General features: G+C 37.6%; 1 protein-coding gene across 1 annotated transcript in view; it reads left to right on the plus strand.

Moving 5' to 3' along the window:
• Window positions 1-13,142, plus strand: part of LMX1A (LIM homeobox transcription factor 1 alpha) — a 39,318-nt gene extending 26,176 nt beyond the window's left edge. The window contains exons 4-9 of the mRNA XM_053468745.1: window positions 3,265-3,497; window positions 6,820-6,983; window positions 7,855-7,932; window positions 8,740-8,815; window positions 9,335-9,502; window positions 11,768-13,142. Of these exons, the coding sequence (XP_053324720.1) occupies window positions 3,265-3,497; window positions 6,820-6,983; window positions 7,855-7,932; window positions 8,740-8,815; window positions 9,335-9,502; window positions 11,768-11,928 (880 nt within the window). The 3' untranslated portion in view covers window positions 11,929-13,142. The remainder of the gene's footprint in view (window positions 1-3,264; window positions 3,498-6,819; window positions 6,984-7,854; window positions 7,933-8,739; window positions 8,816-9,334; window positions 9,503-11,767) is intronic.
• The last annotated feature ends 4,877 nt before the right edge of the window (window positions 13,143-18,019 follow it).

The following is an 18,019-nucleotide window of genomic DNA, read 5'->3' on the forward strand; positions in this document are numbered from 1 at the left end:
TTTAATGCTTTAATGTGCTGTCTAGCCACGATGGCATCAAATGCTGAATTACTCCCAATTAGTGCAAATGGTACATATAATTAGATCACGAGCTATAAACAGCCTCTGTGAGGTTTACAGACAATACGGTACCATCTGGCCAAGGATTGTTACGTTTACAATTTCATATCTATTTTTAATATGTCATCGCAATCCTGTCTTCTAAACTTCAGTCAAGATTACACTTAGTAAAGTTGTAATATGGGAAAGGTGTGATGAGCAACCAATACAAATAATGGTCTTTATGAAGAAGGCAATTAAGCCACCTATATTGAAGTTGGTATTTCATGTGTGGTATACCAGTTGTGGTCATGGTGTGGAGATTGTTGTAAAAACCTTGAGACAGTCTACTGCTGTGAAGGGCTAATATACTGAGTTTCAGTGTATTACATGACCTTGTGATCAGGTATCTGCAGAGAAAACAATTGTCCTTCATTGTTGTTTACACGCGTAGGTGCATATAGATGAATACATGTCTATCTAAAGGACAATGTGCCGCTTTATCTTTTAGTTTGTCTCATTTCTGTACACTTGTGTTTGCTCTCTACAGAATATGACTATATTCTCCCTCATTGAACAATCTTATGTCTTGCTCATTCACAGAGTGCTCCTTATTATTTGTCAATTATTAGGACTGTTTCCTTAATTAGGTTGTAATTCAATTTATGGTAACTAAGGGTTCAGCAGAATATTTTACTCCTCAGGATGTCTTCTCCATCACAGGAGGAAGATTTATCATTGTATGATTGAGAACTCAGTGTAGGATCCTTAAATCCTCAAGACTAAACCTCAAATTCCATAATATATTGTGGCTTAAATAGAAATGTTACAAACCCAGTGATTTCAGCTGTACAGATGATCACAATTACACTTTAAACAGGAACATTTCTTAAATATATTTCCTCACTATTAGATTATTCAGTGTACCAATCCCTTGCTACAGTCTGGAAGTGAAACATTATATATATATCTTAAATGGGTAGACTAGATGGGAGAATTTGTTCTTATTTGCCCTCCAATTCTATATGTCTTTATCATGAAGGACAAGTTGAAGACTGTTGAGGTATCACCACACGCCTAGCACATGGATAGCTAAATAAACACAGTAATCGCCAAGCACTTTCTGAGCATGTATGCCCACCATGGTAAAGATTGACTAGCCAAAAACACAGAATATGCCCAAGACACGCATAGAAACCAGCTAAGTCTTACACTGGAGATTAGAGGTTCCTTATAGTTCTTAAATGCAAGCCACACCAGGACTTCCCAGTACATACATATTTGTCCTTTCTGGACTTCTATTCCCTGGCAATGCCATAGGGATGGCTATGGTGAAACGCGTGTCTGGTATATTTTGATTTATTAGTTTATGAGAATTCTGAAGTCCTATTTTGATTTCTAGGCATAGGTGGATTGATATTGTAGAAGGCTATCACTGTTACGTCGCCTTATAGGAACACACTCAGGGACCTATTATCTATTCCAGATTTATAGGGCTTAGTTATTAGGGCATTGTGAGCCATATCCCATGAAACTTGTCCACTACGTGTGAGATATAGTTAGGGACTGCCTTAGACATTGTTGATACTATATAAGGTTTTTATACACTGTTATTAACGGTTACGTTTTAAGGGTTAATATTTCATTTTCAGTTCACATGTTTTGTGAGACAGGGATTTTTTATCATCTTTAACAGGTAGGATGCATGGAAAAGGGGGACTGATTAAAAAAAGTGCACAAGGTCCCTAGCATTTGGAGTTACACTACTGGATTTTAATCAAGTTTAAAAAAGGCAAATTGGAAGTTTCTCGTAGTTTAACAAAAAGCAACATTTTAGAAAAAAAACTATTATCTAGCTTCCTGTGTCATAAACTTTTTCTTCTGCAATTTCATCAGGTGTGTCAGAATAACCATGCATATTTTTATCACTCTAATCATATGCTTGTCCTTCAACGATTACATTTCGTTTTTCGACCTCAAAACATATTTTTTTTTTAAATATATTCACACGCTTGAAATAACAAGACAGGAAGGATGACTTTTTTTTATTGCAAAGACAGATTTTGCACATATTGGCCTTGGGATAAAATGTTAAAATAATGAATCAGCGTGTAATTTGCTGTCCTGCTGCAGATTAAACAGCTGGATGGGATCAGGTTCTCTAATAGTTTACTTGTGGGATGTGTATGGTTATGCAGCTATAAGTCAGAGGCTATGCTATGTTCACCCGTGTTATTCATGGGTTTAAGCTGATTAGCTCAGCTCGGAGCTCTTAATGAACTGTGTACACATTGGGTACGTTCAGTCCCGAATTGATACTAGATGTGGGAGAAATAGGCTACCATACTTTGCTTTTACGTCCGCCATGTAAAGAAAAAAAATTGTAAAAACGTTATTAAGGTTTTTATTAATACTGATAAAAATACAAAAACCTTTGCAACAAAAACAGATTGACTAAAAAGCTCAATAAATCTCACACATTTCAAGGGCAACAATATGTTCTTTACCATATTATGAAAACACGTAACTTATTATTATTATTATTAATAGATTTATATGTAAAATAAGATCAGTAAGCTTCCCCCACTAAGCCGCTTGCTACATAAAATTCCATCACAAAACATCTGAGCTAATAGAAGACTAGGTAAAAAACGGCCGCTATTGACACTATCCCAGCATGTAGACACATCTTATACATTTTCATTGGGATGTGCCTAAAAGATATGCAAAATTAAAAATAAAACAATAAAACTCAACACTCAGTGAATCGACGTGTTTATTCCACCATGTGGCTACATTTGATCCAACTGATCTTTTTCAAAGATATACAAAGATCATCCCTTCTACTTCACAAATTATTTCTTGCATCCAGTGTATTTATATTATATTGCTGACATGAGTCTGGAAAATCAAAACCTTCATGGAAATCAATTCCGTTTTTAATAACAAATGAAGCATAACAAATTGTGTTTCTCTCATAACATTTACACATATTCACTTGAAATGTTCATGCCAATATGCTTCATCAGAAAGTGGGTTTTTGCCTCAATGAGCTTATAATAAAGTCTGAGAGTTTTACATCGGGAAAGAATTGATAGCCCACCAAATTCTATGTTTCTATAAAAAATGTAACTCTACATTAAGACAAATTGAAAACAGATTTGAATAGAATGGTGCATACATTTTTGTTAGATTATTGATTTTACCAACACTTTTTACCCATAGGTTGTTTGCAGTAAAATGTGGGTCTTGTCTGGACACCATCACATCCAGTGAGTTTGTCATGAGGGTGCAAAAAAGTGTCTACCATTTGGGCTGCTTCTGCTGCTGTGTATGTGAGAGGCAACTCCAGAAGGGCGATGAGTTTGTTCTGAAAGATGGCCAGCTTCTCTGCAAGAGTGACTACGAAAGGGAGCGCGATCTACTCAGCCTGGCAAGCCCAGCAGCTTCTGACTCAGGTATGTCTGTCCTGGCAAAACACCGCTAGGAAATTACTTAATGGAATCCAGCATTTGGTGTTGGATTTTTAGAGAGTCATTACATTTTCCAAACGATATATATAATTATATATGTTCCGAGGTAGAGGATGTGTCTGTGACAAGATCGGAATAGCTTCCCAACCAGCCTTTACATTCTCTGCCTCTTGCAAACCCTGGCAGAGAGGCATTGTCGGTTATTGCGCAGGCAATCTGCTTTTGGAGTATCCAATGCATCGAAGTATCAAATATTGGATGCTGTTGGTTTCCCGAGGTCTCTGCTTAGCCAGCAAATCCCCCTCCCTGACATTGCTCATTTTGCAGACATTTAAATATTTTACACGGTGTTTATGGTGACGTATATTTATGTCACTGATCTTGAAGGGGTTAGTCTCTGCTGTAAAGTGTTGCTGTTTCCCCTCTCAGTCTGTATAATTGACTATCCAAAAACAACATTGATATGTTTTTTGCTAATTAAAGGTGCTTCTGTGTCGGAGGATAGTGCTGGACAAAAAAGTTTTTATTTTTTATGTTTAATAAAGTTCTAATCAGTATAAAGCCTAATTCAACGTATAAAGTGCCAATACGATTGCCAGACAACATATGGATCTCTGTAGTGACCACTGCCAGCTGTACTATGCAGATATGATATTTTTGTATGCAGCACACCACCCCCTTTACACTTCTCTCTTATGTCTAACTTTCAAAGAGCTTTTTATAGACAAGAGGACGAGAGAAAGAGAGCATAAGCTAAACCCAATTTTATTGGAAAATGCAGAGAGGGGGAAAGTAGAGCCACAGATCCCATATGCTGAAGCTAATCTCCAAAGACCTTACTTCAATTACAGCTTCTGTCAGCTCCATCACTCAATCCTATGTAAACAGCACCAACTAAAAAACCAACCCCATTTCCAATTAAGTGCCCTAACTTTGCTTCTCCCTCTAATTCCCTCAAACCAAAGAAATAGTGATTAAAAGGAGAGAAAGAATCTGATCAGTGCAGTTTCATTGCAGAGGATGCCCCTCTTACCCCTCATCCCATACTTATGATAAACGCCTTTTGTACAATATGGACTGTAGAATTGTGGCGGGCCTCCCAGGGCCAGCTCAAGAAAAGGTCACCGCAGACAATATGTTTTCAACTCCACACTCAGGACTAAAGGAAGGGGGTTAAGGCTTAATTAAGTACCACGTCTAGTGCCTGAGACGTTTAAGGATGTTGAGATCTCACTAATTAAAACTAAGTCTCTCCTTGTTGAATTTGCATTGGTTTTATTAGCTGTCTACATTTACTGTAAGCCTCGGATTCCTTGTAGCAGGTGGCGGCAAGCTGGTGGATATTAGGGTCCCATGTGTAAGCAGTCCCTTGTGTTTGAATGTTTGATTTGTTCTGTATACTTCATCTACTCCCTGTTTTGTTAGGTAGGCCTTTAGATTCAGGCGACCTCCTGATAAAGGACAGTCGGTCAATATGGCACAACCCAGTTAGCCACTTTATATAATCCTAGGCTTTTCTCCTGGGACACAATGAGAAACTGAAGAAACCAAATGGACACGGGGAACCTACGTTAACTCTGCCCAAGCGTATTAAATGCTTGAACTCTCTATGATTTTCCACATGTCACATTATAAATATATCATAGAAGGTTATAAAAATTGGACACACTCTGGGTTATTAGCCTATTTGTTTTCTTATATAAGTACAAGGCATCAAAAGTTCACAACATTTAGGTTGAAGATGTCATGGTGTTCAAAAAAATAGAGCAGTTTATTTTAAATCTCTATGACTATACAGCATACCAGAAAACACAGCCCCCCTAACTCGATGGACCTTTGTGCTTTTTCAGCACCCCTACATCGTGCTATTGCCTGAAATCTAGTGAGTTTACCAAGCCTGCTTCCAAACGTAATACCCACAAGAGTCCCTTGGATATATAAATTAGCTCTTTTAATCCACGTATAATTTCCTTCTCAAATTGGCTGTAATGGCTCTTTAGAAAAATATATTAATGATTTATGCTCCATTACAGGTAGTTCAGAAACTAAAATATTAATCAGTTTGGCAAATAAATCTGACATTCTTAATCAGTTGCATGCAAAATATGTTTCGCAGGTTTTATTTAAATAGCTCAATGTAAAAATTACCCCATATTAGACATTAACCCTATAGACATACCTGGACACTTTCTAAATCAGCTTAACCCTTTAACAGCCCATCGAGAAGATTCTATGTAGTGACTAGTCAAATGTGTTAACCAAATGGCTCCAATACCAATCCTCGTGGAAATCTTGACTTGACATTATTTAAAGATACACTTAATCAAGTCTTCTGCATTCAAGCATGCATATTAGCCATAACATATTAGGAGCAAAAGCTCCAATTGGGAGTCTTAGCTATGATCCTGGCAATATTGAATAGGAAGGAATCAGCTCCAGACTGTGTGACCCTGAGATTTTGTCAAAAACCCTGAGACTCTGGGTTATATCCCGAAAGTTCCTGGCTATGCCTATAGAACCAGGAATCAAATGGTCTGTAGGTGTATCACCTTTCATTATGGGGCCTGATATGACCAAATTGTTTGTTTTTGCACAATTAATGCATTTTAGAGGGAAGCGACAACACAAGATGAGAATAGCTGTTCCTGTAAAAAAAAAAAAAAATAACATCATATTCTGGCCTAAGCCAACTAACACCAAATCAGTGTCAGTCTTCCCTATTGGGCCTTAATAGGTGGAACACAGGCTTGTGATGTCATGTCCCAGTGCTCAGCAGTATGGACAATGGCCTAGGGCAACGCTGAAGATAAATACGTCCTTGATAAGAACTCTAGGCCAGGGATTGCAAATTACAAACAGAACAAATAAGCACATCTTTACATTGGATACAAGTGATTGTATCAACTTCCAACATTTTTACTGAGCTACATGCACTCTATACAGGAAATCCAAAAACCTGGCCTGTTTGTGACCCTCAAGTCACACGCATTCTAATGACTTGCTTACAGTGATTTTTATAGTGACGCCATATGGTACAAGTCGACATTATTAAATGTTAAGCTCATCCAGACCCACAAACTGTTTCTTGCGCACATGGGGGCATCTTTATTAAAGTAAACACATTCCTTAAAAATGAGATGTGACTTCTGTGGGAGTCTGCGTATCCCCCCACCACCACCACCACTACATGCAGCAAATTATACTCTTAAAGAGCAATTATGGGGTATAATATTAAGTCCTGAGCAGGAATAATATCATGGTTTTCATGGTGGTTGGGCCATAAAAATGTAGCATTTTCTTATTTTAGGTAAAAGTGATGATGATGAAGATGCTGGGAAATTTGAAGATGGTAAGGGAACTGAAGATGGTAAGGACCAGAAACGTCCCAAGAGGCCCAGAACCATCTTAACAACACAGCAACGCAGGGCTTTTAAAGCGTCATTTGAGGTGTCCTCCAAACCATGCAGGAAGGTGAGATAACACCCCAGCTGCTATCTAAACTCTCTCAGTTCAGCAACAAAATTAATTATACCTGTAGGAGATTAAGACTAAATCCTAGAAAGAAAGAGATGAACTGTTATAATGGAAATACTTTAAACTTATGTCATGAATGAGGATATTTAAGACTGGAATAGCTGTCATTCACCACCATCCATTTAGAGACTGAGATAGATAGCAAATGAGATATACAGTACATTTATCCAGACACACAAATCATCAAAAACAACAGCCTTCACTCCTTACGTGAATTCAATATCCACTTGGAAGTACTTCAAGTTATTCAGAAATTACATAAATAGTATACTTATGTCAGGTAAGAATGAGCATCATCTATATAACAAACTGGAATAGAATGAAAGTGCAGTATAAGCAATAGGATGAAACCTATTGGTTAAAAGAAGAATGGAGATTAATTTGTGGCTTAAAATAAATAATTTAGAACACAGATCCAATTCAGAAATGAGTACCTTAGAGGATTCATAAAAGTTTCCAATAACTTCTCTAGCCAGTAAGAGCAGGAAATCATATGGTACATTCTGAGAATCGTAGTGGTAGAAACTATTCCAGATCTTCCATAAGAACACTGAATAATATCGATGTTCCTCAAGTATGTCATGAAGCACTTTCGGATAGTTTTGGAAAATTTTATACAGAAAATAAAATAATGACCTCAATGAAAGAACTTTAAAAACTATTATCCATAGAACGCAAAACATTTGACAGCAAAAAATCATTCAGCCTAAGATTGGTCCTTTGGACTCTTATCATATGACTCAGTATTTATTCTTTTTTGGTGAATTTATATATATAGTGACACCCATGTTATTTTGTATGTGTAAAGGTTAGAGAGACGCTGGCTGCTGAAACTGGTCTCAGTGTAAGAGTGGTTCAAGTCTGGTTCCAGAACCAAAGAGCAAAAGTAAGTAACCAAGCACAATTATGGAACTCTTAGTTAATTAGCTTACGTGACTCTACCGTTTTTGTGTGGTGGCCCAATTAATTAAACACTCCCTATAATAAGAGATGACGCCACTATATAAGCAGATTATTAGGGTCCTCTTTAAGAGAATATGGGAGCAGTGAGACACAGATTGCTTACAAAGTTATAATCATCATCATTAAAATCATGGAACCCTCCACTTTTGGTCCAGACCTTTAGGAATCAGAGCCTGAAGTTGTTTCAACTCTACATCCTGCTGCCAGGACCCAGTCCTGTGACGTTTCCAGTCATTACTATATTTTTTTTTTTAAACTTAAATAGTAACTAATTTATCACTTGTGATAGACGTGCCATACACACAGTTTTTTACTTAAAACTACTCAAAACCTAAAGCCTCCTATGCTAATATATACATGATACAACTGGAGTGGAAGAATGTGTATTTCAGTTCTCTTTCCTATAAAATAAAATTGGGGAGGTAAAAACAAATAGGAAAATAAAAAAATCCCTAAGAAATATATTGGGTACAGTTCAGGACATTAAAATGACAATTTTCATTAGAAAACTACAACTACCACATATAATAAACGAAATGTCTGTTTGAGAGAGCAATACCTCCAATATGTTCTGCTTGTAGAACAGCCTCCACTAACCTTCTCAATCTTGTTGACCAACTCTATGTATCAGTTTATAATGTACAGTATTTATATATACAGTAGGTTTATTTTGTTTTGTTTTTTTTTTATTCCAATGAAAGATTTTAATGTTCTTATTTAATTATAACAGATGAAAAAGCTGGCAAGAAGACAGCAACAGCAGCAGCAGCAACAAGATCAGCAGAACCCAACACGGATACCTTCAGGTGAAAACATCTCCAGATTAATGCTATTATATACTTAGCAATGCTATGTACTTAGCTCATCATTAGTAAACATGGAACCCTGTGTCTAGAGAAGGAGATTCAATCAGCACACACGAAGTCAATTGTGATCTTCCACATTGCAATACAATGTACTGTATCTCATAAAAATTGATACAAAAACCATCAAATGCAACCACAATGATGCATTTCTGTATCTCTACACTGTGCAAAGTGTCTATATTACCTCTCTGCTCTCTCCTGAACCATAAGACCTCATGATTGCTGTATACCGTATTTTTCTTTTATAATAGCACAGAATTTGTCGACAGATTTCTGGCACAACCAAACTTACAATTACTGGCACTAAGACATTTGCTGCAGTGTGCCAGAACTGGATTTAAACCAGTGTAATTCTGTGATATTATACCTGCACAATACGTTTCCTTGTAAAATATGCAGTTAAGGTATAATGTTACATTGTGTTACATTCTTACGCTGCTTTTTTGGTGTTTTTTTTAGCTCAGACACATAATTCCGGCAGCACCAGTATTGAAGGCATCATGAATGTCTTTACAACGTTGCCTCAACAACAGCTTCTCTCCATAGAGCAAAACATGTACCCTTCAGACCCCTTCCAGCAAGGACTTACTCCCCCACAAATGCCAGGAGATCACATGCATCCATACGGTATGGTATAATCTCAGAGAAAATACTATCTCGGTTTAACAAGGCAACTTCGGGTCTGCATGCAAATATATTACTGTTTTATGTTAGCCCCCATGAGGTTACAGGCTTTATATATATATAGATATATATATATATAATGTATAGTGTGTGAATATATATATATATATATATATATTCACACACTATACTGTCTCAGCAAAGTGTTTAGAAGTATGTTAAAATATACGACCCTCTCAGAATTATTACATAGTTGTAGTTACATAGTAAATTCAGCCTATCCAAAATTGCCCCTATGAAAATCAATCCAAAAGAAGGCAAAAATACCCTTTGAGTATATGCCAGATTAGCCTTAAAAAGGGGGGACTCCATCATGACTACACAGGCAGTCTAATGAATCCCATGAATTAACTACTTTTAAAATACCATGTCTACCTCTGAATATCATTTCTTGCCAAAAAAAGACCTCCACAGTAAATTTTGTCACCAACTCTACAAGCTGGCATTTGAAAGCTTTACAGCCCTTACTGCGAAGAACATAACATTGAATGTATTCGCACTTTATTATTAGGTCACCTCTTAGGCACTTTTTTCTAGAGTGAAATACAGGTAAATTATTGTACAACACTCTATTTGATAATTAACATGTGTTTTCAAGATAAATATAATCCTTTCTAAATTGTTTAAGCAGGGCCCTACTAACCTTTGGTTTCTGTAAATCCAAACTGTTATGTGATGTGCCAGTGATGAGGGGCAGAGGTGGTACATAGTGAGAAGGGGCAGAGGGGGGCAGTGTGAAGGGGCAGAGGTGGTACATAGTAAGAAGGGGCAGAGGGGGGAAGGCAGTGAGAAGAGGAAGAGGAGATAGATAGTAAGAAAGGGGGAGAGGGGTTACATAGTGAGAAAGGGGGAGATGGGTTAAATAGTGAGAAATGGGGAAGGGGGTACATAGTGAGAAAGGGGGGATGCAGTGAGAAGGGGGAGAGGGGGTACATAGTGAGAAGGGGCAGATAATAAGAAGGGGATGGGGAGAGGGGGTAGTGTGAATGCATATGAGAATTAATGAATTAATGTGTGGATGAATTGTGTGAATGCGTACGAGAATGAATGAATGTGTGGATGAATTGCTTGAATTATTTGTGAGACTGCATTAATTAATATGTGTAAATGATTTTGGGATGGGGGGCGCCAGAGGAGTAGCCCACACAGGACGCCAGAACACTTAAGGCTGGCTCTGTGTACAGCACTATAAATGTATTAATCACTAACTTATCAAACAGTCCAATTTGTGGTATTATTTGACATGAAATATGGAACCTAGAGCACTTCCAGGAAGGGGAATGTGGTAATTAGTTACACAAAAGTTATTAGCATATGAAGCCTTACCATATTGTTTTCTACTTCTAAGCTTCAACTTCTCTTGGGTCCCTGAACTCTCCTGTGCAAGTTTAGTCATGAGATGAACAATACTAATATATATATATATATATATATATATATATATAACAGGAATCCGATATCCATACATCAATGTGAATCCACGGAGCTAAATAGCACCGGGCAAAACATTTTGGCCAAATGTAAAAATCCGTGGAAAGTAGCACGTTCCGTCTACTGGAATATTACACCAATGTAAAACGCAATGTCACTTAGGAGGGTTACAAATACAAATTGTCAAAATGAGCAGAGTTTGTTATTATTTGGCGTTTAGAGTGTATTATTACAGGTAACTCACTCTGCTATTTGGAATGCCTGTTGGTAAGGTTTCAAGATATTCGACTGAATAATTTGATTGTTCTCTGTCTTAGAAGTTCGGTCAGGGGAGATAGATCTTAAGTATCAGAAATATTCCCCATCAGAAGCAAAATAAACCTTGGTGCATATTTAGTCTACTTTATGAGTAAAATATTAGCCTGATCTTGTATTGGAATTTTTGTGTCCAAAAAGGTCTATGGTTTCACGTTACCCTGGATCCTGCTATTCAGATGCTGAGATTTCTTCTTTCGCAATAGCTTTTCAGTCGGGAATAGAATTGCTATATGACTCCAGCTGTCTTTGGACTATAATTCCCATCATGCAGATCTTGTCTGGCTAAGCAAATGTAATTCCTGCCTAATCTTGTAGCATATTGTACGTTATCCTGTAGTGTGTTATCAACACCAATTACATATTCTGAATTCTGAACAGCTGGTTATAAACAAACAACAATAATGGTTCTAATCCTATATGGAATATCTTTCTCATTCTGTTTTGTTTGGTTTTTTTAAGGTGGAGAGTCGCTATTTCATGATATGGACAGTGATGATGCTTCTCTTAACAACTTGGGGGAGTGCCTTTTAGCAGCACCTGAAGTGGGATCAATGCAGGCCCGAGTGGGAAACCCAATTGACCGTCTATACTCCATGCAAAATTCATATTTCACCTCTTGAGAAAACAAGTTGGATGCGCAGTATTACGGCTTCTTGTCTGGAAACTCTGGATTTCTGTTGGATGCTACTGATTATGTCTGATTTATAGCGATTTAAGTTGAGTTAAGTCTTTTTAAGGACGACATTGTTGACTTGTCAAGCCACATCTCTCGCAGGCTCCTGATGCCTAAGGATTCCGATAACACAATTTCCTTTGGATTATACCAACTGGATTGAAAAACTAATAATCATGTTGACAATGAAACCAGGTGTGGTGTGAGATGTTCTACATTGCATGAATGCGAGAAACCTCAACTCTACTGGAAATCTAAGACTTTCTTTTCTTTGTGTAAAGAGCTGCTACTGAACTTGGACTTAGTCCTGTTCCCCACATTTCAATTTGTAGGAAAACTATTCAGACTATGTACATTGTTAAGGACACAAAGGGTAACCAGGTGACTTGCTTTTCTAATTATTGGGGTCTATTGTGTATGGGCAAGCTAGAAGCAAATCTGTATATTCTCCTCTCCTATAGCAGAAGACATAGGGCTCATATGGGTCTGTTTATTGATTAATATGAAAAGATTGGGTGAGCGTGTGGTGCTGTAGCCCAACAGTCTGGGCCTGCATACTGAACAAGTCATACATCAATTTACTAAAATACCCACGAAGACTCAAATCACATGTTCTGCTTTAATCCAACCAAGTCCCTGAAGTTAATCAACCATCATGCCAGATGACCATTCTTATTTGTCAAGTACCTATAACACCACTAGATATAATATTAAAATGGCATGTTAGTTAAATGCAGAAGACTTAATTATATGCCCTAGTGCCATTAGAAGTGCCCCGAGGAAGGTTAAGGAAGGATTTTGCCTGTGTAACTGTAATACCCATTTTCCTGACACAGATTGTACATGGAAATGTTGTTATTTGGAGATATTTAATGTTGCACATCTGTGCAGTTAACTTATATAAAACGTAGATTAATTCTTTTTATCTTGTTAGGATGAAAAATGCAATGCTGGCATACGTGATATGCCCATTAAATATATCATATTTTGTGTTATTTTACATGTTTTCATATCACAAATATTGATTTAGGCACCTGTTACTAAGAACTAAGAAGGACAAGATGGTGGTTTTTTTTACTAAGTTGTCAAAGTAGAGACTACATCTGTATATGAACATTTGCTGATTCGGGTTCATTTATTTAATAAAATGGGATTTGTGGATTCTTCTGGTCATTAGTAGGTTTCACGTTTAAAAATAGCAACAACATTTGATGACAGATAATAATCATTTGACCCATCTGGTCTATCGATTTTTCACAAATGTACCAAATATTTTTTTTTTGTCTCATGTCAGCCTTGTAGTGGTGTGTCATATTGGATGCCCCAAAGGTAGTAGAACTTTGGCAAGTTTTATTTTCAGTGTTATAGAGTTAAACCAGCCAAACTGAAACCAGACATAGTCTACTGGGTTTGAATGAAGCAAATAAGTCTTGTTGGTGGTGGTATAAATAAACCAACATGCTTATAAATTACTGACCAGCAAACTTACCCACAAATTGGAACATATTGTCAAAAACCTGCATTCCACTTCTTGAACGCGCAAGAACCACATGACCCGCTGTAACTATTGATGCATGTAGTAATGCTCAGAGTTTAGAATTCCCATAGAAACACTCCAAAATCTTGTGGAGAGCCTTCCTAGAAGAGTGGAGGCTGTTATCGCTGTAAAGGGGGACCTACTACAGTACATATTATTGTCTATGTATTTAGAATGCAATGTCAGCAAAGTCCCTGCTTGTGTAAAGATCCGGTACCCCAATACTTTTTGTCCATATAGTGTAGCTGACAACAAGCCACTTAAAATGGACTTTGGGGGCAGAAACCTTGATTTACAGCATGGTTTATATTTACTTAATTAGAATGACACAATACATGGTATATGTTCACTTAACTGGGAGGGCGCAAGGGTTAGAGAAATTCCCACAGAAAACATTTTTCTCCTCCAGCATAAAATGTAGCTCTGTATAGAGTAATGTAGGTTAGCACTGACAAAAACTAGGTTTTATTTCATTTTGTGCCAATTAACATCTTCATCTTTTATCTGCACATCTCGGGCTGCCGTTGTTGTCAGCCATGTGACGTTTTGGGTGGCTTTCCCTGCCCAAACCACACTGAGCTGATTCTTTATGGCAATGCTAATGAAGTCCATTCCAAAATAGATTTTCATTAGTTCGAGTGTCCAACTGTCTGAGCTATACCATTGCTTACAAAAACTAGAACTGTTATAAAAAGAGAATAGCACAATGTTACAACTATTACATGCCAAATATAATAACTACTTATTGTACAATTTCAGTCTCTTCTGCAGTAGAACTTTTTTAAGCATTTGCCCAGTTTGCTGGTTTGAGAGCAGAACATTTCTGTAGGGTTAAAAATCATGGGTTTAGGAATGAACGATGAGGCCTCCTGATCTATGAATGGAGGTCACATCTTTACTTTAGTCCTGTGGTTGTGGCTGGATTCCAGGTGACACCTGTTCTAAATGTTCAGATAAGGGGTAGTGGATCAGCCAGCGCATAAATTAGCACCTGATGACAGACTTAACTAGAGAACTGACCTGCACACAGCTTATCTTCTCAGCACGGGGCGGGGGAGGTAAAAAGTGTGGAACAGAACAGAATCTTGCAGTGTATTGTTCCGTGTAAAATAAGCCCACAATTAATGGTCAGGATTTACTAAGTAGCATTACTTAATACTGGCTGCACGATGTTCTGCGTGTTACTAAAGTGTTGTAGGTATTCGTCAAGTAAATATACCATTTTATCTATTCTAAAACAGTACAGGGACCTAAGGAGTGAGACAGTCTTAAGTTTTAAAGGAAGTTAAAGTTTTAAGCAAAGACGACAAGTAAAAAGATACACAAAAAAAGCTTCTGGTAGTGGCTTAAAATGTATAAATCAAAGCAGGCAACAACTATCCCCATGACCCTCTTGTCAGCTCTCCCTTAAGCCCTATATAGGTTAATAATCACAATAAAGGACCCTGATATCCAGAAAACATACAACCATATATTGGCAATTTGTTTTTGACAACCCTATGTTCCCACACAATGACAAAATCAGTAGACTTTGGGAAAGTTTATGTCCTCGTCAGGCTGTGGTGTGGAGAATGAAATCTGTTGAAGCTGCCAGCAGTCTAAAGACAATGTTTCCAAGTTACTACACTGTAGGTGAATTTTAAGATAAATAATACATAATATGATTAAGGAAAGGTAGCTTACAATAATGTGCCTACAGAGTCTAAGCTATCTATATTCAAAAAATGGTGGTTAAGCGATGTCCTTATTAATGGTGTTACTAACGATGTTTTCAATATCAAATCTAAAGGATAGGGAATGTAAAAAGAAGTTTCCTACTCCTAAAATTGGCTCATATTGGATGACCTTCAAAATAACAATGTTTTAGGGGGCAAAACGTACAGAAAGCTCACAAAAAGTTGGCAGTTGCGACACAGAACTATTGTCCAATGTTGTGCTATCTGACATTCATGTTATTCCATTGGTAAAGTTAGAAGCAAGGGACAATGTTATCTAGATAAATTTCATCGTGTTTTACAAACAGTGCTATACCCTATACAGAAGCCTGTTGTGTATGTGGCCAAATGCTATTAGTTCAGGGATATTAGCTTAACCATTATTATTCACTTGTTATGAAAACATTAAGAGCGGGATTAAAATTTCCCAACACTAAGGTTCCACTAACTTTCAAAAGCTTTATAACAGGGCCGGACTGGTGATGGCCAGCAAGCCCTAGTAATTAAAGACTGGCAGCCGCCTGATGAAGTCAGTGCAGCCGACAGCTGGATACGCAAAGCCGCATTGTATTTTCTTCTGCTCACATATCGTGCGGCTAGGCATATCCAGCTGCTGGCCACGTGCTGAGTATATAATAATGTGGGCCAGTGGCCCACGGACTTTGTCAGATGGCCATTCCGGGCCTGGTTTATATATGGGAGTTATTGACTGTCACCTTCAGCTTCTGGTTTGGGTTATGGTAAAGGGATTATATTTTTTGTTTATATAGTGCCAGCAGATTTTGTAGCACTATTACAATGGACGATAGTGAAAGTATTTAACAGAGAATTAAACATTAACAGTAACTTTAACACGCATTAAGACATACAGGTGTAGAAGGACAAGCGGGACCTGCACTTGCGACTTTAAAATCTAAAAGATCAGTCTACTGTGGTGTCTTCAGAGATTTTGGTGGATCAGCAATCTGAATGTATTCTTCTTCATAATTATAGTATGTGTTTTTTACCTTATGTAAAAACTACAAAAAAGTTAAATATCATTGTTACTTATCTAGCGAGGAGACTGACAAATAACACTGGTAAGAGATTACAGACCACCGTGTTCCTTTAAAGATTGACAAGAAGAATTACTATACACCATAGATAGCAAGGTGAACACAAAAGCTGCGTCACAACAATGCAAGTGATCAAATACCACCATGAGGTAAGACTGGGGAAAAAAAACATATTCAAGACTTTCAAGGGGAAACTCTGAAATAGATCCTATTTCTAGCTGTTTGATTTGTATTCTTGAAAACAAGGGGTTATTCATTCCATAAGAACCCTTGTGCAAGGAGTGTTCAGCCGTGCATTACATTTATGCTAAAAAAAAAGTATGTCCCCTCATTCTGCACACAGCCTTGGTCTGAAAGATTAATGCCAGCATTGAGATAGAGAATAGCAGGTGTGCATCCTGAAAGCCTAAATTCATGATCATCATCCAATCTTAAGTTGGAGTCTACCTCTCCCTAGATTCAAGAGGAACCTTAATAGGTGAAAGTTTTTTTATATATAATTTTGACCATTGAGTTAAAAAAACTCAAGTCTTTCAACAGTGAACGTTAACCAAGGTCAATTCCCAGTCAATAGAAATGGCTGAAGGCATGGAACTGACCAGGGCACCACATTATTTTCCTGTTCTTTGTCACAAGGCTATGGAAGAGAGAAGATGAGGGTGTAGCAACATGGCAGGAAGATGGGTAGACAATTTGTCTGAACAAGGACAGAAGTGTCTATGACTAGACATATGGTGCATTTGGGCCTAAGGGCTAGAGAACAGAAGAAACAAGATCTGTCCAATGTAATATCTCTCCAAGTTTTACTGTTTGTAAATCTACAATACATTACGTTTATGGAATGAGAACCATATATTATAAAAGGGTAATAGAGGAAAATGAAATGAGGTTCTCAGCTTATCATACATTTCAAGCTGCAACTTTCACAGCGCACACTCGTTTTGTGAGACCATAAAAAGTATCTGTCTGTCTATCAGTTTACATTAGATTTGAACACAAGTTAAAAGGTGTATTCTGATGGATCTGGAGGACAGCATTCAAGCCCACCTTAGATTAAACACTATTTGACCACGTGCAGGAGGCCAGTTCTAATGTGATAACATCTTGCCCAAAATAGTATGTGCATTGTGCACCTCCACAGATCCAGTTACTCGGCACAGCCTGGCAGAGCCGGGTTCAAGCTGGGGATGACTAGTCAGACGCACTAAAAGGTTTTGTTATTGAAACCCTAGATGAAGCATGCCTGCCGGGCCCTGCAGGGGCTTCTTTAAAGCACAGACAGATTAATATCATTCAGAACTCTGTACGGGAACTGCTGTCCACTTGGGCAATGGACAACTCGCTCGCTCCATTTGTTGAAACCTGAAATAACTTAGAACATCAGTAACTCTATAGTCATGTACCCATTAATCTGTAATTGAAAATATGTAAACGGTAATGGTAGTAAAGAATAGATCTACAAAAGGTCTCTTTATAAAAGAGAAGGTGTAAAAACCAAAGGCAAAACTTATACGTGCAACTGTTCTAGATGTAGAGAATGCTCTGTTGACATTTAATGAGTTAATGATGGTGCCTGGGAGAAGATAAACCCCGCGACAGTCGCTCACTTAAAGGTGAATGATTGCAGGTGCGGGTATGTGTCCATAAATGTTACAAGAAAAGAGTGAGTTCAGGCTGGCATTACATGCCACTATTTCAAGAAAACATGCTTCTGCTATTTACAGAAAGCAT

This window comes from Spea bombifrons, chromosome 6 (genome assembly GCF_027358695.1).
Source record: "Spea bombifrons isolate aSpeBom1 chromosome 6, aSpeBom1.2.pri, whole genome shotgun sequence".
Taxonomy (NCBI): domain Eukaryota; kingdom Metazoa; phylum Chordata; class Amphibia; order Anura; family Pelobatidae; genus Spea; species Spea bombifrons.